Source organism: Natrix helvetica, assembly GCF_964273705.1.
Source record: "Natrix helvetica genome assembly, chromosome: 2".
Taxonomy (NCBI): Eukaryota; Metazoa; Chordata; class Lepidosauria; order Squamata; family Natricidae; genus Natrix; species Natrix helvetica.
Window position 1 is genome coordinate 73,319,374 of NC_138552.1, and position 25,567 is coordinate 73,344,940.

General features: G+C 43.1%; 1 protein-coding gene across 1 annotated transcript in view; it reads left to right on the top strand.

The window, feature by feature from the left end:
• TRPM3 (transient receptor potential cation channel subfamily M member 3) overlaps positions 1 to 25,567 on the top strand; it is a 355,262-nt gene that overhangs the window by 220,743 nt on the left and 108,952 nt on the right. The window contains exons 2-3 of the mRNA XM_081940262.1: positions 22,600 to 22,679; positions 24,027 to 24,231. Of these exons, the coding sequence (XP_081796388.1) occupies positions 24,229 to 24,231 (3 nt within the window). The 5' untranslated portion in view covers positions 22,600 to 22,679; positions 24,027 to 24,228. The remainder of the gene's footprint in view (positions 1 to 22,599; positions 22,680 to 24,026; positions 24,232 to 25,567) is intronic.

The window sequence follows — 25,567 nt, forward strand, 5'->3', positions numbered from 1 at the left end:
CCTCCCATTGATTTAGTTCCGGCCCCCCAACTGTTCCTGGACATCATCCAGCGACAATGGGCCCAACCAGGTTCCATGGCCAATCCCAGCGGAACAGATAAAAAGCTCTATACCATGGGGGCCCCCCTCAAGGAGTTATTAAAACTCCCTCAGGTGGATGACCCGATTGTATCCCTCACCTCTACCTCGGCTCTCCCGGCTGACCTACTGGAAGGTCTAAAAGCGGAGGATAAGAGGGCGGAGTCAGCTGCCCACAAGACCCACCTGGCACTGCATGGGCCATGAGGGCCTCGTCCTCCTCTTCTTATTTCGGCAGGGCGGCCCTCTTCTGGCTCCGCAAATTGCTGGCCAGTCTCCCAGCGGGGGACACCAGGACGAGGCAGGATGTTAATAAAATAATAGCGGCCATTGAGTATTCGGCCGACACCTCGCTCGCAGCTACCAAATTCTCCTCCAGAGCCTTAGCCTCTAACGTAACCTCACGCCGCCTGCTGTGGCTCAGTCACTGGCAGGCGGACGTGAAGGCGAAGTGGAAGCTCACTTCCGCACCCTTTAAGGGAGGCAAGCTATTCAGAGAGGCCTTGGACCCATTCTTAATCGAGTCCAAAGACAAGCATAAGGTTTTGCCCGCTATCACAAAAAAACCGGATCGCAGGGGCCAGCCATTTTGAAGAAATTCCTTTCGTGGCTCAGAGCCCTCCACCTCTTCAGGGGGTACCAGCTGCCCTTACGCCCAGTCCCAAGATCGTCCCCAGGATAAATCATCCTACAGGGACAAGAATAAACAGCAAGGTTACTGCAGGCCATTCTCCTAGGCGCTGCTTGGAGTGTCCAAGCACGGGTTAACTTCAGCTTGCTGCCCAAGGACTGAGTTCAAATTTCTTCTAGCTCCGCCCCTTGCTCTCCTCAGAGGCTCAGTTTTAAAAAAACTCAATCGCCCTACAGGACGCTTTTTGGGGTGCTCCAGTCCTTGTGCAGCAAACTGGACCCTCTAGATAGCATAGTGTAGCTCCTTTTTTGTTTTTTTGAGTATAGTTAGACAATTCCTTAATGTTTGTTATTTTCTTCCTCCTGTCGCTTTAAATAAAAGACTGAGACGCACGAGGCAGGCTGCCTGCAGCGTGGCTTGCCTTCGTTTTCCACGATCACAGCCGCTCCTCGGGGGGGTCATTTGGAATCTCCCAACAACCAGAGTGGGGTCAGGTAGGCAGTTAGGGGCACCAGGGAGGCATTAGGCTTCCAATTTCTCCCCCGGGGTCGCTCCAGGCTCGAAAAAACGCGTGCGGCCGCCATTTTGGATTGCAAAATTGGCACGATTTTCTCCCGGGCCTTTGCCTTTGCCACGCAGCCTGCTCTCACAGCAGATCGCCGCTGAGAGGATTCCTTAACTCCGGGCCTTGTTCTGGGTCTCCTGACGGGCTCCCCTTCCTCTCTAAACCTCCTAAGCGGCTGCAAGGGTTCTTTTGAGTCTACCAGACCATTCACTCTTGCTTATCAGCGCAGATCTGCAGGCACCCGGCCTTCTAGCCGGCGCCATAGACCAGCCCACTTGCCTCAGCTTCTACAGGCCTCGAGCACAGCAAACCAGCTAGGCCTCATCTCATCTGACCTTCACCCAAGATCTGATGAAGAAGCAAGTGGATCCTCGGGCTGGTCCTACCACCAGCAAACGCAGCAGGCCCAACCCTGCTGCCAAAGGTGATGGGGTGGGGTGCCCAGCCAAGGGGAAGCGACCCAAGGTTCAGAAGACCCCCAAGGCCGCAGAGAAAATGGCTGAAAGGCACCAAAAGGCTCTTGAGAAGCAGTTCCAAAGGGCCCAGTCAGCTCAACAGCAGCAGCCTTCTGCACCCTCACCCAGGGAGGAAGGGGCAATAATTCCTGCCCCCTCCCTCCAACAAGCTGAATCCATTCCCTTGCCAGCTGAGGAAGATTTTGGGTTTCCTCCCAATCCCTCTAGGGCCTCCCTTGGTTCCCCCAGCCATTCTCTGGTTGAGGATTCCCTGGATGAGGCAGATTCCCTGGATGGGGAGGGTTCCCTGGCCCCCTCCCAGGCTGGCCCAACCCTCCTCCAGATGCAGGAACCACACCTGTCCAAGGCAATGCAGGGGGTGGTGGAGCGCGCCATCGCTCAGGGTATTTCTGATGGCATGCAGCAGTTGGTCTCCAAGTTGCCCCTTATGTCTGCTATTCCCAGAAAGGGCAGATCTGTGAGACCCCAGGCCCCTCTGGCTAGAGAGGTCTCTCCCACACCCACTGGCATCAGTGAGGTGTCTGACTGTGAGGAGGTTGAGCAGGAGGCCCCGGTCCTTTCAGAGGACGAAAACCCCACCCCAGAGGCCCCTTCCACCTCTGGTCTCTTCAACCCCTCCATGTTTAGAGCCATTCTGACCAAGGCCCATGCCGCGGGCCCCCAAATGGGGCTCCCTCCGGCAGATAAACCCACCTCTGACCAAGGTGGCAAGGACACCATAGGGCCTCAGGATCCGGGCGCGGGGCTCTTTAAAGAAGTTCCCCCTCCCATTGATTTGGTTCCTGCCCCCCAACTGTTTCTGGACATCATCCTGCGACAATGGGCTCAACCAGGTTCCATGGCCAATCCCAGTGGAACTGATAAAAAGCTCTTTACCATGGAGGCCCCCCTCGAAGAGCTATTAAAACTTCCTCAGGTGGATGATCCAATTGTATCCCTCACCTCTACCTCGGCTCTCCCGGCTGACCTACTGGAAGGCCTTAAAGCGGAGGATAAAAGGGCGGAGTCAGCTGCCCACAAGACCCACCTGGCCACTGCATGGGCCATGAGGGCCTCATCCTCCTCCTCTTATTTCGGCAGGGCGGCCCTATTCTGGCTCCGCAAATTGCTGGCCAGCCTCCCAGCGGGGGACACCAGGACGAGGCAGGATGTTAATAAGATAATTGCGGCCGTGGAGTATTCGGCCGACGCCTCGCTTGCGGCTACCAATTTCTCCTCCAGAGCCTTAGCCTCTAACGTAACCTCATGCCGTCTGCTGTGGCTCCGCCACTGGCAGGCGGACATAAAGGCAAAGTGGAAGCTCGCTTCCGCGCCCTTTAAGGGAGGCAAGCTGTTTGGAGAGGCCTTGGATTCGTTTTTAATCGAGTCCAAGGACAAGCGCAAGATCTTGCCCGCCATGTCTAAGAAACCGGATCGCAGGGGCCAGCCATTTCGCAGAAATTCCTTTCGTGGCTCAGAGCCCTCTACCTCTTCAGGGGGTGCCAGCCGTCCTTACACCCAGTCCCAAGATCGTCCCCAGGATAAATCATCCTACAGGGACAAGAATAAACAGCAGGGCTACCGTAGACCATTCCGTGGGTGGTACTCCAATTGGTCCTTTCGGAAACAGAAATGACCGTTACAGGGATCCTCCCATTGGCGGCTGTCTCCAACTCTATGCCGCCCAGTGGGAGGAGACCACGACGGACACCTGGATCCTGAACACGGTCCGTTACAGGTTGACCCTAGACTTCCTATTCTTCCCTCCGCGGACCTTGTCCGCTGCCCCATTCCCAAATCCCCCCTCAAACTCCAACTCATGAGGGCGGAGATAAACCACCTGTTAGAGATAGCGGCCATAGAGAAGGTGCCCGAAGGCCAGGAAGGCACAGGCTTTTATTCCATCCTGTTCCTAGTCCCCAAGTCATCGGGGGGAGTGAGGGCAATACTGGATCTCAAGAGACTCAATACGCATCTGGAGTACAAACGCTTCAAGATGCAGTCCCTTCAGACCATCCTGGGCTGCGTCAATCAGAACGATCTCATGACCTCCATAGATCTGAAGGAGGCGTACCTGCACGTCCCAATCCACCCGGCACATCGCAGGTTCCTGAGATTCCAGTTTGCCAACCAGCACTTCCAGTACAGAGCCCTCCCCTTCGGACTCTCGTCGGCCCCACGCACCTTCACCAAACTACTGGCTGCCATCGCAGCACATCTCCGCTCCATCCCGGTGAGACTGGAATGCTACCTGGACGACATTCTCATCCACTCGTCGTCCAGGGGGCAGGCCCAGAGAGATCCACCACCATCCGTGTACTACAACAACACGGCTTCTCCGTCAACCTCGCCAAAAGCCATCTGACCCCGACCTGCAGCATCCAGCACCTCGGCACAGTCATCAACTCCGAGTCCTGCAAGGTCTTCCTCACACAGGAGAGTGGACAACATCAGGTCTCTCGTGAGCAAGATCCGCTCCACAGGGTCGGCGTCGGTCGTCTCCCTATCCCAACTTCTGGGGAGACTGGTGTCCTACATCTCGGTGGTCCCGTGGGCACGTCTCCACACACGGGACCTCCAATGGTTCCTGCTACCGCTCCAGAGACTCAAGGCCAGCAACTCCAGGCGGGTGGTGCGCCTACCCCCCAAGGTGCTTCGCTCCCTCTGATGGTGGCAGTCGGACGCTCTCCTGAAGGGGTGCTACTTCAAGGAGCCGGAGCGCTTGGTCATCACAACAGATGCCAGTCTCTTCGGGTGGGGCGCCCACCTTCAACAGCAGGTAATTCAGGGCAGGTGGTCGCCAGCGGAGCTCGCCTGCAACATAAATTGGCTAGAGCTCCGGGCCGCCAGGCTGGCTCTGCGCCACTTCCTCCGGCTGGTCAAGAACAGAGACGTGCTGATCCTGACCGACAACATCGCCACGAAGGTGTACATCAATCATCAGGGTGGCACAAGATCCTTTGCCCTGATGACAGAGGCGGAGGCCCTTGGAAGGTGGGCGGAGAGACACCTGACATCCCTGCGAGCAGACCACATCCCTGCGAGCAGACCACATGATGGCAGACTGGCTCAGCAGAACCACCATCCAGAACGCAGAGTGGCGCCTTCACCCGGCGTTGTTTTGTCAGCTGTCACAGAGGTTCGGCCTCCCAGTAGTCGACCTCTTCACGTCTCCAACCAATGCCCAGCTCCCCAGGTACTTCACGAGGTTCCAGTGCCCCGGGGCGGAAGGCACAGATGCTCTTCGGTCTCACTGGCCTCCGGGCCTGTTGTACGCCTTCCCACCTCTCCCTCTGATCCCTCATGTCATCAGGAAAATTCTGTCAGAGGGAGCAGAAGTGCTGCTGGTAGCTCCTCGCTGGCCGAGGAGATCCTGGTTTGCCGACCTGATCAGCCTCTCTGTGTCACACCATTGGCGCATTCCTCAGGATCAGATATCCCTCAGCCAGGGGGCAGTACAACATCCAGAGCCCCAGTGGCTGCAACTTGCCCTATGGCACTTGAAGGGGACATCCTGAGGCTCAGTGCATATTCAGAAAGGGTGATCCGTACCATCCAGGCATCCAGGCGCCCTTCGACAGTCAGAATCTACGAAGCCACCTGGTCGTCCTTCTCTCGCTGGTGCCTCCAACATCAGGTCGTCGATACATCTGCCACCGTCCCTCAGGTCCTGGACTTTTTTGCAGGAGGGCCTTGACAAGGGCCTGGCGCCCAATACCCTCAAACGCCAGACTGCCGCCTTGGCCACCATCTTATCCACAGGCTCGCACCTGCCTCTCAGCAAACACCCGCAGGTGCATAGTTTCCTCAAGGGCGCCACCAATCTGTCACCTCCCACCATCCACAGGTATCCAACCTGGGATTTGTCTGTGGTATTACGTTCTCTGTCCGAACCTCCCTTTGAACCTCTCTGGACAGTTGGACTGCACCACCTGACTCTAAAGACCGCCTTTCTTATTGCCATCACCTCGGCACGTAGGATCTCTGAACTGGCCGCCCTCTCAGTCAGAGATGACCTCTGTGTCATCCATTCCGACAAAGTGGTCCTTCGGCTGGACCCAGCATTTGTGCCTAAAGTCAACAGCGTTTTCCACCGTTCACAGGAGGTTGTCCTCCCAGACTTTTGTCCGCATCCCAGTCATCCCAGGGAACGCGGGTGGCATAAGCTGGACGTTCGTCGTGCTCTGCGAATCTACATGAAAAGGACAGCTCCCTTTCGCAAGACGGAGGCACTCTTTGTGTCCTTTCAACCTGCTACTATGGGTAGGAACGTTACCTCTTCCACCATAGGGTGCTGGATAAGGGTGTGTATCCAGCTGGCCTACAAACATCAAGGCAGACCAGCTCCTCCTCGGGTCACTGCCCATTCAACGAGGAATGCCGCAACCTCGGCTGCATGGGCCACCCAAGCATCCATCGACGACATCTGTCGGGCCGCCACGTGGTCGAGCCCGTCGCCCTTCATCAAAAATTACAGACTGGATGTTTTCGCCTCGGCTGAGGCAGCCTTTGGGAGGAGAGTTCTACAGAGAGTTGTCGCGAGCCCCGTGGCTGTGGACAATTCTTCCCTCCCTGGGACAACATAGCTTTGGCATGTCCCGTGCTTGGACACTCCAAGCAGCGGCTAGGAGAATGACTGTTGGCTTCCCTGAATGGTCTTTCTCTAGGCGCTGCGGGAGTGTCCAACCCCACCCTGTGTAAGGGCCGCGGGGTTCCTTCCATTGGACATCCGGACTATCGCCATTGACAGGTCCTTTGGACAATTCCTTCGTTTTTTAAAACTGAGCCTCTGAGGAGAGCAAGGGGCGGAGCTACAAGAAATTTGAACTCAGTCCTTGGGCAGCAAGCTGAAGTTAACCCGTGCTTGGACACTCCCGCAGTGCCTAGAGAAAGACCATTCAGGTAAGCCAACGGTCATTCCGTGGGGGGTACTCCAATCGGTCCTTCCGGAAACAGAAGTGACCGTTACAGGGATCCTCCCATTGGCGGCCGTCTCCACTTTATGCCGCCCAGTGGGAGGAGACCACGACGGACACCTGGACTCTGAACATGGTCCGTCACGGGTTGACCCTGGATTTCCTCTCCTTCCTTCCACGGACCTTTGTCCGCTGTCCCACTCCCAAATCCCCCCTCAAATTCCAACTCATGAGGGCGGAGATAGACCATCTGTTGGAGATAGCGGCCATAGAGAGGGTGCCCGAGGGTCAGGAAGGCACAGGCTTTTACTCCATCCTGTTCCTAATCCCCAAGTCATCGGGGGGAGTGAGGGCAATACTGGATCTCAAGAGACTCAATACGCATCTGGAGTACAAACGCTTCAAGATGCAGTCCCTTCAGACTATCCTGGGCTGCGTCAGACAGAACGACCTCTTGACCTCAATAGATCTGAAGGAGGCGTACCTGCACATCCCAATCCACCCGGCCCATCGCAGGTTTCTGAGATTCCAGTTTACCAACCAGCACTTCCAGTACAGAGCCCTCCCCTTCGGACTCTCGTCGGCCCCGCGCACCTTCACCAAATTGCTGGCCGCCATCGCAGCACATCTCCGCTTCATCCCGGTGAGACTGGAATGCTACCTGGACGACATTCTCATCCACTCGTCGTCCAGGGGGCAGGCCCAGAGAGATCTGGACACCACCATCTGGGTCCTGCAACAACACGGGTTCTCAGTCAACCTCGCCAAAAGCCATCTGACCCCGACCTGCAGCATCCAGCACCTCGGCACAGTCATCAACTCCGAGTCCTGCAAGGTCTCCCTCACACAGGAGAGAGTGGACAACATCAGATCTCTCGTGAGGAAGATTCGCTCCACAGGGTCAGCATCAGTCGTCTCCCTATCCCAACTTCTGGGAAGACTGGTGTCCTGCATCTCGGTGGTCCCATGGGCACGTCTCCACACACGGGACCTGCAGTGGTTCCTGCTACCGCTCTAGAGACGCAAGGCCAGCAACTCCAGGAGGGTGGTGCACCTACCCCCCAAGGTACTTCGCTCCCTCCGATGGTGGCAGTCGGACGCTCTCCTGAAGGGATGCTACTTCAAGGAGCTGGAGTGCCTGGTCATCACAACAGATGCCAGTCTCTTCGGGTGGGGCGCCCACCTTCAACACCAGGTAATCCAGGGCAGATGGTCACCAGCGGAGCTTGCCCACAACATAAATTGGCTAGAGCTCCAGGCAGCCAGACTGGCTCTGTGCCACTTCCTTCGGCTAGTCAAGAACAGAGACGTGCTGATCCTGACCGACAACATCACCACAAAGGCATACATCAATCATCAGGGTGGCACAAGATCCCTTGCCCTGATGACAGAGGCGGAAGCCCTGGGAAGGTGGGCAGAGAGACACCTGACGTCCCTGCGAGCAGACCACATCTCGGGAGAGGACAACGTGACGGCGGACTGGCTCAGCAGAACCACCATCCAGAACGCAGAGTGGCGTTTTCACCCGGCGTTGTTTCACCAGCTGTCACGGAGATTCGGCCCTCCAGTAGTCGACCTCTTCGCGTCCCCAACCAACGCCCAGCTTCCCAGGTATTTCACGAGATTCCAGTGCCCCGGGGCGGAAGGCACAGATGCTCTTCGGTCTCGCTGGCCTCCGGGCCTGTTATACACCTTCCCTCCCCTCCCTCTGATTCCTCAGGTCATCAGGAAGATTCTGTCAGAGGGTGCAGAAGTGCTGCTGGTAGCTCCTCACTGGCCGAGGAGGTCCTGGTTTGCTGACCTGATCAGTCTCTCCATGTCACACCATTGGCGCATTCCTCAGGATCAGATATCCCTCAGCCAGGGGGCAATTCAACATCCAGAGCCCCAGTGGCTGCAACTTGCCGTATGGCACTTGAAGGGGACATCCTGAGGCTCAGCGCATTTTCGGAGAAGGTTATCTGTACCATCCAGGCGTCCAGGCGCCCTTCAACGGTCAGAATCTATGAGACTACCTGGTCGTCTTTCTCTTGCTGGTGCCTCCAACATCAGGTCGTCGCTACATCTGCCACAGTCCCTCAGGTCCTGGACTTCTTGCAGGAGGGCCTGGACAAGGGCCTGGCGCCCAATACCCTCAAGCGCCAGATGGCCGCCTTGGCTACCGTCTTGTCCACGGGTTCCCACCTGCCTCTCAGCAAACACCCGCAGGTGCGGAGTTTTCCTTAAAGGTGCCACCAACCTGTCTCCTCCCATCATCCACAGGTATCTGACCTGGGACTTGTCTGTTGTGTTGTGCTCTCTGTCAGAGCCTCCCTTTGAACCTCTCCGGACTGTTGGTTTGCGTCACCTGACTCTGAAGACCGCCTTCCTTATTGCCATCACCTCGGCACGTAGGATCTCTGAGCTGGCCGCCCTCTCAGTCAGAGACTATCTTTGTGTCATCCATTCCGACAGAGTGGTCCTTCAGCTGGACCCAGCATTTGTGCCAAAAGTCAACACCATTTTTCACAGAACACAGAAGGTCGTCCTCCCAGACTTTTGCCCGCGTCCCAGACATCCCAGGGAACGCGGGTGGCATAAGCTAAACGTGCGTCGCGCTTTGCGAATCTACATGAGAAGGACAGGTCCCTTTCGCAAGACTCTTTGTGTCATTTCAACCCGCTACCATGGGCAGGAAGGTTACCTCTTCCACCATAGGGCATTGGATAAGGGCGTGTATCCAGCTGGCCTACGAGCATCAAGGCAGGCCAGTTCCTCCTCATGTCACTGCCCATTCAACGAGGAGTTCCGCAACCTCGGCTGCATGGGCCACCCAAGCATCCATCGAAGACATTTGTTGGGCCGCCACATGGTCAAGCCCGTCGCCCTTCATCAAGAATTACAGACTGGACATTTTTGCCTCGGCAGAGGCAGCCTTTGGGAGGAGAGTTCTGCAGAGAGTTGTCGCGACCCCCGCGGCTTTGGACAATTCTTCCCTCCCTGGGACAACATAGCTTTGGCATGTCCCGTGCTTGGACACTCCAAGCAGCGCCTAGGAGAATGACCATTGGCTTACCTGAATGGTCTTTCTCTAGGCGCTGCGGGAGTGTCCAACCCCACCCTGTACAAGGGCCATGGGGTACCTCCATTGGACGTTCGGACTATCGCCATTGACAGGTCCTTTGGACTATTCCTTCATTTTTTAAAACTGAGCCTCTGAGGAGAGCAAGAGGTGGAGCTACAAGAAATTCGAATTCAGTCCTTGGGCAGCAAGCTGAAGTTAACGCGTGCTTGGACACTCCCGCAGCGCCTAGAGAAAGACCATTCAGGTAAGCCAACGGTCATTCCCCTCGCAGATATGTGCTAGTTGTTCCCGACTCTAGGGAGGCGGTGCTCATCTCCGTTTCAAATATGAAGAGCCAGCGGTGTCTGAAGATGACTCCGTGGTCATGTGCCTGGCATGATTAAAGCTGAAGGTGCACAGAACGCTGTTACCTTCCCACCAAAGGGGGTTCCTATTTTTCTACTTGCATTTTTACATGCTTTCCAACTGCTAGGTTGGCAGAAGCTGGGACGGGTGCTCACTCCGTTACACAGCGCTAGGGATTCGAACTGCCAAAACTTCTGATCGACAAGCTCAGCATCTTAGCCACTGAGCCACTGTATCCCCTCTTTAGTTAAAACTAATTCAGCTGATTTATTTTACAGTTGTTGGTGATCTAGGGTTCACTGTCTTTGCTGAATACACACAGAAGGAGAAAATGAGACTGGGAGAGAAGACGTATTAAAGTCATGGACCTGTTCAAAAAAACAGAAAACAATAAAAACCATAGAAAAACCCAATCATTATAAAACTGGGGACATACACTTTGCAAATAGTAAAACAAAACTTAGCCATGTTAAGAAAATCAGATCTCATTGATAGATAGCAGATAATAGCAACTGAAAATAAAATTTATCTGGCTGGTTTTGAAATCTGAATATATGCAATATTAACTGTAATCAGTTATCCTTGTAATAAGAGTAACAAATATGGGTTAGTGTTTCATGGATTCATTCATCACAAGGCCAATGTTTTGTTCAAATGAAATGTCCAGAGGTTTTCTCTTGAGAATAGCTGTTGGGAGGGATTAAATCTTGCCAGAACTAGGACGCTTCTCAATTTAGAAATTTGTATTTGGCATAAATATTTAGCCAGCTTGAAAAATGTCAAATGTCCACCCAAGAACACATTTCTGACAATGACAGCTAGATTTTGGTACACAATTTAAAGGCTGTCTCTGTAAGTTCATATCCCATCATCATGATTGCATTAAGTAAGGAACTATAACAGATTGGAAAACAGAAATGACATGCACGCAAAGGCAACACACATAGACAAGACTACGATATTCAGCATAGAAAAATGCTTCCATGCAATTCCCACCTGCAGATATATAGCTGACAGACATGTTGTTTGCTCCCATATGGTCTGTCAGAACAGATGTAGATCAAGATGGGGCCTGTTGTGATCCAATTTATCATCTTTATATTACTAGGCCACTAGTACATTTCTAACTTGGAAAGAAAATCTAAATTAGACACTAATCTAGAAAATGCTTCACTTAATACATAAAAGCAGTCTTTTTTTTCTTGTCTAACAGAAAAAGTAATTACTCTACTCTTCTCAGTCTTTTTTTTCTTATGAAGGAACATAAAATTAAAGCAACTAATCCACTTTTCTGAAGGTATTTAACCAAGCTCAGAGACTCCAATTAACCATGGCTTAATATAGGGACTAATCTGTATTAATGAAATTCTTCAACAAATCACATTCAAACAATGCTTAAGAAATAATCAGCATGTTTTAACACAGGATCTGGCTGGGGCAAATAGTTGGAATCTCCAGTTAATCAAATTCCATAGAATTTACTTCTACGTATCAACTATCAGAACACGTCCAAGGTTTACAAGTAACTTTTCCAAACCAAATTACTTACAACCTCTGCAGTTGGAGTACTTATTAAGCACTAAAGTAGTCAATCTTTCCAATATCTAAAACTTTAGTACTAATCATTCATTTTTATTGTAGATATGATTAATGCTCTTAATGATGTCTGCCTTTAAAAAACAATCCCAATATTTATTCTGCACTTTGAAAAAGACACAATATAGTATCCTTTGATACAATACTAAATTGTAAAATGTTATTCCTAGTTTTTAAAGTGGCTGACAAGTCTAAAATCAGATGCATAGTTGAGAAATCAGTTAAGGCCTAATCACACATTCCTATTTCTTGCATATGATCTTAAGAACATAGATGGTTTGTGATAGAGCTTGACTACATGAATATATTCTGGGTATATTCACTGAACTTGGGAGATTCTTTGTCAGAGATTACCAATATACCCTTGAAATACAGCATAATTATTGTTATTTTGCTTAGCATATGTCATAGCAGTTGCTTTCTGTCAACCAGGAATTGTTTTCATTTTAATAATATATCAAAAAGCAGAATGCATTGTTTCCTGATGACTGCAACCCTCCCCCCCCCTTTTTTTTTTTAAAATCAAATCGGTAGCAAGGAAAATGTAAAGATGTGCTTTCAGGTAAACTTTAGTGGCATCCACAGCAAACCAAGATTGCATCAAAAGAGTAAAATAGTAAAATTCCACAGTGCAATTCCATTCTTAAATAAATTCAAATTAATTTTTATTATAACATTTCATTACATCATCCTGTATCCATCCAATAGTAGTACAATCTTTTATCTCTTGCCATTTGTGGTATTTGTATTCTAATTGCTTTTTTAGTCAATCTTGTATGGACAACTTATATTTCACTGCATATCTTGTAAAGGCTCGAAATTCCTCATCCGTTCCTTCCATTATCTTCCCTTTGGTTATCATCAATGCTTCTGCCAGAATTTCTATCATTACTTCCGCCAAATTTTCTCCCTTTTCTTCTTCTATATTCTGGAATCTGAGGTAAAATTCTAGTCTGTTGATCTCCCATTCCAATATTCCATTCTTGTCTTTTTCAACCGCACTCAATCTGCTGTTAATATCTCAAATTTTCTTATCTCTTTGTTCATCTTTTTCTTCCAGTTTTTTGAAATCTGTCCTCATATTTCATCATCGTTTGGTGGATATTCTCAATTTTTTCATCTGTTTTTTTCTGTTCTTTGTCCAATATTCTCTATTCTCTTTTCAATGTTCTCTGTTCTTACTTGTATTTTTTGAATTTCTTGCATAATCATCTGCAATGTCACTTCCTTTTCTTTTTTCTGCTGCAATATCATCTATATTGATATTTTCCTTCAGATAGTAAACACTGCTACTATGTAGAATCCAAGGCTCTTTTCCAAACAAAGTTAACTGATCTCTTTCCAAGTTCAGTGCAATCTTTTTTCTTTCAACTCCAAGGTTTTCACTCTAATAGTACCCAGATAAGTACCTGTATAAACATCCGTGCTCTTCCCACTATCATTTTCAATAAACAAACTCAGAGTCCTTGAAATGTAACACCATCTCTTACTTTGCACAAGATTATCAAATGCTCAAACGAAGAAAACAAAAACAATATTTCCAAGCCTCTAAGTGGCAGTGTTACTTCTTTTCATCTACTTTGACTTCCCTCTTTATATTCCAAGAAAGAAAAGAATTTTTTAAAGAAAATATTATAGGGCATTGAAAAGAGAAAAAGAATGAAAGTCTTAAAAAAAGAAAAATAAAATCAATCCAGTTTAAAAAATAAGAAGCGTTTGTAGAAATTCCAGCAGTAAAAGGATTAAATAAAAATAACACACTAAGTTTGACTCAGGCTTAATCTTGCCGCTTGACCTCTTCTGTCTTCAATTTTAACTTTATTTTTAATCTTTTGGGGTGTTCTCTCATCTAATAATAAAAATTATCTCACCAATTCAACACACTTTCTCTCCAGCTTGCCTTCTGTTTCTGGAGCTGTCCCAAATTTCAGCAGCTTTAATGGCTGCTCCTCTGTTGCCAGAAAAAAGGGCTTCTCCTGGATCTACCAGGGACTTTGTGATGTCCCTGGGATCAGCAAGATGTGCCCTTCTCTATCACTGTCTCTACGGAACGGTATAGGTCCAAAAGGACCATCCAGCAACAGATATCGACGGCGATCTTGGAGCTTCAAGTTCATATGTCGTACCGTCGTGACATCAGCCCCGCGTCCCCCAAGGCTCTCCTGAGGATCAATTTTTTTCTTGTTAAGACAAATGAATTACACACTTACATATTGAACTATCATTGTGCTATGATTGTTGTTGCATATCAATTTAACCATTCGCTATTTATGTTTGTCTATGGTTGCAGTTACGATTATTGCAGTTCTAGTCAATATTTTTTTTACATTTTTCAAAGGCTGAAAGATCATTTAATATTACAGATTCATGTAAGATTATTTATTTATTTATTTAATTTAGGGATTGCCCTTCTCATGCTCAGAGCAATTTAATATGTCATTGTTTTAAAATACTTTGTTTAAATAAATATGTCAGCAAATCTTAACATGATATCGCTAATATATCAATGGTATATCAAGCTGTAAGAAGCATAATCTTGACACAGCTGTAATGCATAAAATGATGAAAGCAGTATATGTTGTTCCTTTGCTTGAGAAGTTTTTTGATTAGGCTTAATAATACTGCAATGATGGAAAACACTAGAGTTTGTCTAGAATGCACACATCGATTTCCCCCTGTTATTTCATACTCAAGTAGCATAGCATCTTGGTCTATCTGTGCTAAACCGATGAGAATAGTTTACCTGAATTAAACAGTATATACTTTGATCAGGTTAAATTATATTTGAAACAGCACCCATATTATCTGCTTTTGATGAAAGTGCTAGATCCTTGAAGTAGATCCTAGTCAACCATGTGTAGAATAACAGATTGCCTTTGTATAGTGTATTTTATACCACTCTGCCTCTCCCCAAAAGGAAGACAATACAGGCTATAGTTTTAATCAGGCTTGTCACTGATGTGCATGTGTTTTTTTTCTTTAATCATAGAGTATGAAAATGAACAATGGGTCTTCATCATGACAGCATGTATTTCTATTTTGCATGCTACATTAGGAGCCCCTTAATTTACTATGCAAGGATCTAGCACTGTGAAGTTCTTTAATGGGACAGTGTTAGCCCATATATCATTGTAGTCAAATAAGAACAACCATAAACTAATCTTTCTGATATTAGCTATCTATATAATCCAGGCTGCTAGCAAAAAGAATTGCTATTTTTTACGCTGTTAATTTCTTGTCTGACAAGGAGGTTGATCATAACTTTCATCTGTACTCCTGTTACCCCTTTAATGTCATGGCATAGAGGAAGATAAAAGTGTGAGCCAAACTTCACAGAACTTAGATAAGGACATTAATAGTTGAGGATAGAATATATCTTTGGTGTCCAGCATTCATAAATTAAATGATTCCTCTAAATCAGAATCTATTAAGATAGTATAAATTAGTCATAAGTATAAAATACTTAACATTTTTGAATTATTGGTGTGAAGGTTTCTGGGCTATTTATAGCCTCAAGAAGAACATTCAGTGTATAAAGCGTAATCTAAATTATAGACTCTTGTGAACCTTTCTTTGGGTTTTCCCCAAATTGTTTCTTCTTCTTATAGTTCAAAAAGTATCAAGTAAACTATGAATGGTGATAATGAGGTACTTCATTGTTTTTGCTGTTCATTGTGTTCAAAAAGCTATTGGCAACTATTCTTGCTGGCACTTGGGCTGTGAGAACAGATAAAGGTTTAATTGAAATTCTTGTAGCAATACATCTCATGAAAAATATAAAGAACCTTTACTTTGTCTGGCAAACATTATTCCACTCTCTGCAATGTTACATTAGCAGTTAAAATGGCCCCAGAAAAATATGCTTGTACTTCTATACAGTTTGTCTATGCTCCTACAGTTTTGAGCTGTATTATTTTCAGGTGCAATTATATTGCTCTGTAGGAAGTAAAGCCAAACTCCTGTTGGGGACAAAATGGAAAGGAAGAACAGAGAAAGGAATGAAAAAATAACTTGTTCCTCTTATTAGGTATAAAAATGCTTCTTCCTTAGTGCACCATGATTCAAATTAACCTTTGACCTAGATCAGTAAGGTAACCGCAATTAGAAGTTAACCACTGCTGAATATAAAAATTACTGTTTTATATTCAAACCTGTCCTTAAATGCTAAGGGTATAGGGCTATAAGTTCTGTGACCGAGTCCATATTTAAGCATTGCAAAGAGTTAAGGTTCACTACCTATCACTTTCATTCACTGCATTAGCCAGTGGTTTGATTCAGTGGTGGGATTCAATTTTTTTTACTACCGGTTCTGTGGGTGTGGCTTGGTGGGTGTCGCAGCGGAAGGATACTGTAAAATCTCCATTCCCTCCCCACTCCAGGGGAAGATTACTACAAAATCCCCATTTCCTCCCGATCAACCGGGACTCCGGAGGCAGAGAATAGATGGGGGCGGGGCCAGTCAGAGGTGGCATTTACCGGTTCTCCGAACTATTCAAAATCTCTGCTACCGGTTCTCCAGAACTGGTCAGAACCTGCTGAGTACCACCTCTGGTTTGACTCTGTATCAAGCATCTCCTGCAAATTTAGTCTTAGTGTTAAGTAAACACTAGTAATTCATTGTCACAGCTAATACAGTCAATGTTTTATAGTATTTTGTGGAATTACAGAAAAGTGTGACCTATTAATCTATCATTTCCTGATTCTAATTATTTCATTTCATTTTAATTTATTTATTTTACCATCCATTAGTGAATAATTTTAATATCATCAATATAAAAGCAAACAAGCTTCGGAAATTAGACGGTATTTCTTAAAAATGAAAATAGAAGGTTGATAACACCTTTAGAAATCAAAATTAGTAGATAACATTTTATGAGACCTAAACATTTTGTGACCTCGCCACTGATTGTGAGCTTCCTCAGCAAATAAAGTTTGTGTCAAAATGACATCCTGTAATCTTTTATTTAGGACATCATGACACCCATGTTGTCACTTGTGTCCCCTCAGTGAATGCCACTGCCACTGACTACTTTGATCCACATTCATCAAGCTCCAAGCCAAAACCAAGCAGCCGTTACTTTTTCATGTATTGTCAAACAGTAAAGGAAGGTCTTATTTAATCGAATGAATTATATCAGAGATACTTTACAGTGACCTTAAAGGGTGCTGAACTAGATTTCTTCAAAAATATTTAGGTGTCTTCTTATCCTAGGTTTCATGCTATAAATGAGCTGCAAAACAATTTTTAAGATACTGCATATATAATAGAATATATATATAAAATCAATAAATGTAATCAATTGCCACATTTAAATCTCTCGTACTTAGTAAGCTTATTTACGCATTCTGGTCAAATGAGCTATATACCCATCCTGCTGTCTCTCATACTATAATGCCAATGGGTTCAAATATAAACCCATTGGGTTTTTGAAATTTAGAACATTGTGATTAAGGTATTGACTGCTATGGAAATTGGGCCTTCAAATTTCTTAATGCTTGGACTCATCCAACATAATAGAGAAAAGGTATATTTCTGTTTTCTCAAAATAGATATACAGATAATCCTTGAATTATAATCGCCCTGGAACAGGTGCTCTGTGGCTCCTAAAACACTTCCAGCTGTTGTAAAATATCATGTTCCCCCTTTGGTTATGTGACTACATTCAGATGCTTGGCAACCAGATCACATTTGCAATCGCTTGCTCTGTACCTCAGTCATGTGATCATGATTTGTGTCATTTTTGCCAATTTGCACCACTTCAGAAGAATGGGTTCACTTAATGACCATGGCATATGCTTAACGGCCACAGTGATTCATCTAACTGCTGTGAAAAATGTCAAAAAACCTGATCCAATCACGTGGATGCCTCAGCTTATGACCACAATGACTTACAACTGGATTTATGGTACCAATTGTGATCATAAGTCAAGAATTACCTGTATCTTTTCCTAGCCAATGCAGGGGGAGCTAATTCTGAATCCAAACACTACAGAGCTTGTAGCCCTTATAACTTCGTGGTGAGGCAAAATAGGCAAATCTGTTCTAAATCAATTGAACAAGGAAGAAAAAAGATTCATAATACAATAATTCTTCTTAAAACATGTGGCATGATTTATTCTAACTATACTAAGTGTGAAATTATGTTATCAGCAGCATTCCTTACAAAAAGAAGTACAAAGTACTGAATCCCATTTGAATGAAAAAGCAAGAAAAAAGGATAACTTCAAAGCCTTAAACCTTCCCAGTTTGCAAAGTTTGACACCCCACAACCAGTTGATAATCTTAAAAATGAAATCACTGTCTGATGACATCCATTTCCTATTCCTTGAAAACATTGTAAAATCTCAAGTTTGAACTTATTCTAAACATATTGTTTTGAATAACAGTATCATTATACATCTTTCCCATATTCATACCATTTATGCCAATATTTTTCTCTAAGAACTGCTATCATAGATCCTTTTGTTTTAAATAGATATCAATACAAGTCATTTCCAAAAAACTTTGGAGAAGTTCCCTGAAAGGAGAAGCAAAATGCTTTTATCTGAGAATGAAGGTGTTCAAAGAGCATTCTTTTCTCTTCTGCCCCCACTTCACCCCCAAGAGCTACTTTGGAGAAATACAACTCCCAGAAAAATATGAAATTTAGTACAAAAGGCTGCAGTCAGTGGAAAGTATCTTCAAAGTGTGAGGCTGACCTTTGAACAAGTACAGTATAATCTTCCTTGTACAAAAATTCCAAAATGCTGCATAGAAGGTGTTTCTCCATATGTTTTTTTTTTAATTTGTCATTGTCTATCTTTATTATTTCATGACTTGCTTTGCTCTTGTGGGGATCCAAGAAAATCAGTTCCTAAATTTTAATTTACCTATGTGTTTCTGTATATTAAAAGAGTTTTACATTTTAAAACTTATTTCTGAAAAATACACTTTTACTGTATTTCAAGACTGCCGAAAGGCAGTTGCAAACTCCATCTCTTTTGGTAAATCCTCTTGTTATTTAACTATAATATATATTTTAATTCATAAGATTCCCGGCAGTTGCCAAACAAGCACACTTTAATCTTCATTCTTTGAAGATTTAAAAATATGCCATGTACTTTTCAGACCCTTTCCAGTTTAATACACCGTTTCTTTTGACTGATTTGTTTTTCTAGTTGAACTTTCAGGATTCAGGACACCATATCACAATTGCACAAAACCTTCTGTGGAAATGAAAAAAAGAGAGAAAGAAGAAAATCCATCCAACTAGCTTGTCAGGGCTTGTGCCAGTTAAATCCAAAATCTCTGGCTATGTTTTGTTTATTGGTTACGTGGGGTTTTTTGGCACCAGATTAGTTCTTCAAATGAAGGCAGTATTTGGAGGCTGTGAGTGAATCTCTTTTGAGCTCTTAATGAGGCTAATCCCATGACAGGACATTCCAAGTAGCTAATGGGCGCAAGTTCATTGCTTACTTTAACATCTCATGGTCAAAACTGGAATGAAAAACTTGTCTGGTGGGCAGTCATGGGGCATTAGTATTAGTTGAATGACCAGCTGCAGTGAAATTTAGACAGCACAAATAGATCAGAGAGAGCATGAGACAGACTCAGTGTGGAAGGAAAGGTAAACATTATTATTATTGTTGTTATTGTTGTAAGTCTTAATAACAAAACAATGTTGAAACCATATTTGCTCAAATGGTATAACATTTAACATAACATTGTGTTTAATTAATCAAAGCTAAAATAATAACGACTAAAATATGTGAAGATTATAAAACATCATTTACAGACTTTTGGATGTGCAGTACAGTTTATTTTCATTTCTTCATTTTTGGCGATTTAAACTAAATAGCAACGTTTCTCGCGATTTGTCTTTCTTGCGATTTGTCTTTTGTACAGTAATACATCAGTTCAGAGAGCAGAGTACATTTTAAATCTGGGTAGTTTTTTAATATATTTTCGTAAACTGTAAGATATATTTTTCACACTTTACAATTGAATCTTAAAATGTTTTCATTATTTTTTCTGATTGTCATTAATGTTTCATAGAAATTGGAGCACATATAATAATATAATCATGTTTGTGTTAATGTCATAACTATTTTTCTTTTGACCTGGTGATCAGTTGAACACTGCCTAGTGCCTACCAAACCATTACTGTACATACATGTCTCGCCTATCAGATGATGTTTAAAGCAAAAGGCATGATTACATAGATATTGTTTGGTTTAACCAGTTAGCTTTTCTGATAATTTCAAAAATATTTTACATTTGAATTTTTAAGATATATTTTTATATTCTAAAAGCTGAATCCAAGTTACCTTTTAAGAACACCTGTACATAACATAATTTTATTCTTTATTTTCAAGCTTCTAAACAACCAAAGGTTAACTAAATAAGTAAGCAAATAAAATTGAATAAAGCGAGAATTTAAAGGGCAGAATTAAAAAAGTGAATCCTTTTGTTCTACTCGATTTCTGGTGACTAGGAAAAGTATTTAAATATAAGAAATTAATGGTTTCACTTGTTTATATTGTAATACATAAAGGGATGCAACTTGATTGATGAAGTCATATTTCCTCTTTATTAAAATTAGTGGATTTTATTTGATAATCACTATAAAACAGTTTGCATTATTTAAGTATTTGTTAACAATAAAATCACACTATTAAAGTTTTGCTTGCTCTCTGAATAAATGTTCTATCTAAGGATGAAGTTTTTGCATCCAATTCATCAGAGACCATTAAAACAGTATCTTTAAAAAATCCATTTTTCTCACCAGATCAGAATTAAAATGCACTAAAGGTACCAGCCACCTGTGCCCAACCTCAGGCTAAAATAAAAGAAGTAATAGAAAATATCCAAAACTCAGTGGGCTTTATCAAAATTAAAAGAAAATAGAAACAAGAAAGGGGCAATTATAAAATCAATGTACATAAATAGTGCCATGTTCAATATGCGTCCAACCCTTTAATTTTATAAAAATCCACTCTCCTTGAAACTGCCTATATTCTTGAACATTACCTTAATAATTCTAAAATCGTTGGTTAGAATCTGAATTATTAAGTTTCCAACAGTCTTATGCTGTAAATCTTACTGTTATATTTATTAAACATATATGCTACCCTACTGTCAACGTTTCCCATTATTTATATTCTGTAAGTGGCCTATGACCATAGTTTTTTTTAAAATTGGGTTATATTGTCAAATACATTTTATATTTAAATAAAAATGTAATTATATAAAAATATATAATATAATAATATATAATATAATAATGGAAATTTTTACCTTTTAAGCATTAGGAAGTTGCTTTAACAAATGCTCAAAACAAAGTATTGATATTTAATATATAATATAAATATAATGCTTAAAAGGCAATAATTTCCATTCATGACTTGTGTTAACATATACACATTTCTTTTTTTTCAAATAAAGATTTTGTATTATGCAGAAACTAAAAGTATGCATACCTTCTATTGTTTTTGCATTTCTCACCATTGATAACATGAGTGATGATAAAAGTTTCTACTCAAGAGTATACAGTGAAAATGATTTCATGGGTATAGGTTAGGTTTTCTCTCTCTCTCCCTCCCTCCTTCCCTCCCTCTCGCTCTCCCTCTCTTTTTTTCTTTGTGTGTGTCCGCATCTGTATGTGTGCATTTGGTATGATTTATTGCTCCCATTCGGGCTCACTGGATTTGCTGTGCCTGTGCTATATGACATCTATTATGTCACTTCTTATATCCAATTATTTTAACAATGTCATTAATGAGAGTTATATAGTATATCTGGATGTTCTTCTATCACATGAGTAGCCCAACATAGTTATGGCAATAGAAAAATGAGATAACATGTACTGTGGCATCATGAACAAAGCCCACACTTTCAATATTCCAGTGATGAATACAATATATAACTGGCAGGTTTTGCATTGTAATGTCACAAAGTATTTTAATCACATGTCTATCCTGCAGACACCTATGTTCCCAGTATACTGATCCATCCATCCCCTCTTTTTCCTGTGAATTCCTCCACTGTTCTTCCATATCTGTTCCGAAGCCTAAGCAATTTTGGGTTGCGGAGGAGAAGAGCGAAATCAGACCTCTTTGCCTAAGCTATGCCTTTTATTAAAATGGAATATAATGTAGAAAATGACAAATTGGAGTAAATAAAGAAAATGGTTGTGTAGCCTGTGGAGTTTCCATTCTCACAACCTTTTTCTTTCTGATCAGCTAAACCTGATACTGACATTTAATTAACCATTAATATAGAATGCTTTAAAATTTGTAATAGAAATATGTGCCTACTCTAGATTTATCCTTACAGGTGTGAATATATAATTGTCATGAATCTGGAGGGAAAAATAATTTCTGAACTTTGAGCTGCTGACAGTGATAGCTGAGAATATCTCCTTACCAGAGCTCAACCTGCCTGCAACTTTATATGCCTACATTTCTGCGTTTTCTTCTTAATTATTTAACATTCTTTGCTGCATCTGTGTTCCTTGTTTCCCAAGTGCCTTCTATATGAATTGGGTGATATTTTATACTCCCATACTCCAGTCTAAAACTTATACTGTATATCAGAATATTAAAAATATCAAGGTTCTCTGATGACCTTGAATTGTTTTAAAGGACAAAAATATTCAATATTTCACTATGCACAACAGATATTTTTTAAAAAGAGAATTTATAAAAGAAAAATAACACACCATCAAGGCCTTTCTTATCAGTTGGAGAATGTTGATTTGTCATTTATTTCCATTAATCATATTTTATAGATTGTGTGGTATTAATATTAATAGAGTGTGCAGCCCATCATCTGGAAGGAATGCACTGGTGTGCATTAGAGCATAACACCTTCCTTGAGTTGTGCTGCTGCAGGGCATCTGTTAAAATATTTCATGGCTCTTTAAAATTTAATAACAGCTTTTTTCAAAATTCATCTTGTTTCTTTTCAGGCTCAGAAGTCATGGATAGAGAGAGCATTTTACAAAAGGGAGTGCGTCCATATAATACCCAGCACCAAAGACCCCCATAGGTAAGAGTGCTATATTTGGTTACTTAATTTGCATTGAATATGAAAATAAGCATGCTATAATATATACTGAAAAAGTTAAACCTTTGATATATGCTACAGGAAAAACATATTTATTTTATTAATAAGGAACAACTACTTAAAATATACACTATACTTAGAATGTGCAGTACACTGATACAGCACCCTGGATGGAGATATGGTAGCTACTTTATGAAAAATGTTTAAACGATTTAAAAGAAAGAGAATAGATTTCTTCTTCCATTTAAACAGGAATGGATCATTTCTAAGATCACATGACCATATCTTTGTGTCATAGGGACTGTTCTTTTCCTCTGTGTTTCCATGTGTGGCCATTGTCATTCCACAGGGCTTTTCAACTTCTGGAGAAGCTTTGGAAGGCATGTCAAGGAGAAAATATTTTTTTTCTGTGGTGACTTCCATTTTACTGACAGATGTAAAAAATTGGACACAGCCCAGTACATTTAACTGAGAGATTGGCTCAAAGTCACCCAGCTGGCTTCCATCGCTGAAGCAGGACTTCCATTTTCTAGCCTGGTGTCTTAACCACTAGACCAGGGATGTCAAACTTGATTTCATTGAGGGCCGCATCAGGGTTGTATTTGACCTCGGGAGGCCAATGTGGACATGGCCAGATCAACGTTAGTTGTGTTGATGGGGCCTGTGGTGGCCCAAGAGCTCTGCCAGCACAAACGGGCCCCTGAGCTCCATTTTCAGCTGTGACAGCCTCCTGCAACCTTCTGCCAGCAAAATTGGAGCTTGCATAGGCCGCCCACAAAACCCTGAGCTTGGTTTTCACTGTCAAAGGCACCACGGGCTGGTCCTTCACTTTTTCTAGGGCAAGCCTGTGGGCCGAATCTGGCCTTGAATTTGACCCTCCTGCAATTGGCTCTTGTGGCTGTTTCTTTGCAATACTTTACCTAAAAAGACAGTAATAGTTGCAAAATACAGTCTTTTAATATGGCTTCTAATTTCTGAGAGAACAATAAGTAAAATGTTTTAATCATATGGATGATTATTCTAAATGTATTCACTTGCATCAGAATTAGCTATAGCTGTACCAGTCAATGTTATAATCTTATTTCCACTCTGAAAATAAAGTAAAGCTTAACAAAGTTTTTTGCTTGGTTTTTGTGTATGTATAGACTATTATATTACTGAGAACTCTTTTCACAAGTGCTAAGTTTTGTACATCATTACAATTGGCCTAGTTGTCTATATCTCATTCTCCTGGCAAAATGATTACTTATTTCATGCAAGACTTCTAGTAACTTTAGTCTTCTGCTTTATTATAACAAAATATTAAGTAGTTTTTGCTTAATGCCATAGGTGTTGCTGTGGGCGCCTAATAGGTCAACATGTGGGACTTACTCCAAGTATCTCCATTATTCAGAATGAGAAAAATGAAAGCCGGCTCGCTCGAAATGACATCCAGTCAGAGAAGTGGTCAGTCGGCAAGCACACACAACTCAGCCCCACGGATGCCTTTGGAACCATTGAGTTTCAAGGAGGTGGCCACTCAAATAAAGCCATGGTAATTTTTAAAAATTCTAATGTCCAAATGAATTTATTACTCTATCTGTTATACAAGGGTTTATTTTCTAGCAAAGAATATATATCTCTAGGCTGCTGTATAAGAACTATTATAATTATTTCTTATACTTTATGGAAAAATCTATATATTACAGAAATCCATTGGTAACTTAGATAGACCCTTGCTCTCAAGGAGTTTATAACTGAAGACAATTGTATTCAAACTGCAGTATGTTCCCTGGAACCCAGGGGTTCCATGAGAATCATCCAGGGGTTTTATATATAACAAATTATTCTAAGGATTGTTACAATTTCAATTTTTTAAAATCTTCATTGCATTGTTTCATTTACAAGAGAAACGTCTATGAGGAAACATATCTATTAATGAGCTACACACTGATTTTTCACATGACCAATGTTCTTCTCAATGTATCTCAAGTTTGAACATCACTGGTCTAAGAAAACCAATGAGGAAAGTTATAAAACAGAAGTGAAAGAAATAAACAATGGGTGGGAAATATGTGGGCAAGATAGAACACCCACATGTTTTGAGGTAAAAAATGTGACTTTTCTTCTTGGTATCGCCATAGACAGCTGAAGGTACATGTCTGAAATAGTGGGAAGCTACTGATACTCACTGCTGACTTTATGAACAAAGATGGATCTCAGTGGTCAGATATTAGTTTTCAAATGTAAAAATGGGGATTTAGTGATAGTGTAGAACAGGGGTGTCCAAACTTTTTTCAAAGAGGGCCAGATTGGATGAAGTGAACATGCTGGAGGGCCAAACATTTTTCCGAACATTCTTTGAACAATTACAATTAAATGCAAATGAATTATTTTATGCCAAGTTAATTGCAAATGGCATACTTCTCATTTCATAACATTAAGATCAACTGACAGCTGAGTTTTCACAATGTATTTTAAATAATTTTTTTAAAAAACTTACCTGCACTAATGTGAAGGGTGAAACTGAGATCTGTACTGCAGCAAATAGGCTCGGTCTGGTACAAAGGCAAATCAACACTTTAATTGCGTCCAAAATGAAGATTTATGCCCCATTTTCCCAATGAATCATTATTTTGTTAAAGCAGAAGCAAAATATGTGAGTTTTGTTGTTGTTGTGCCCAAGGAAAGAAACCGGGAACTTGAGTTACCCCCTTCAATTCCTTCTCACCCGCACCTCTCTTTCATTCTCTACATCGCTAAGATGTTAATAAACTTCCACAAAGTTTAGACGCAGCAAATATGCGAGCGCGCACACACGTACGCTTATTGATACCCTTTAAAAACCTTCCGATATTTGTTTATAGCGGCTCATGTGAGCTTTAATAGGC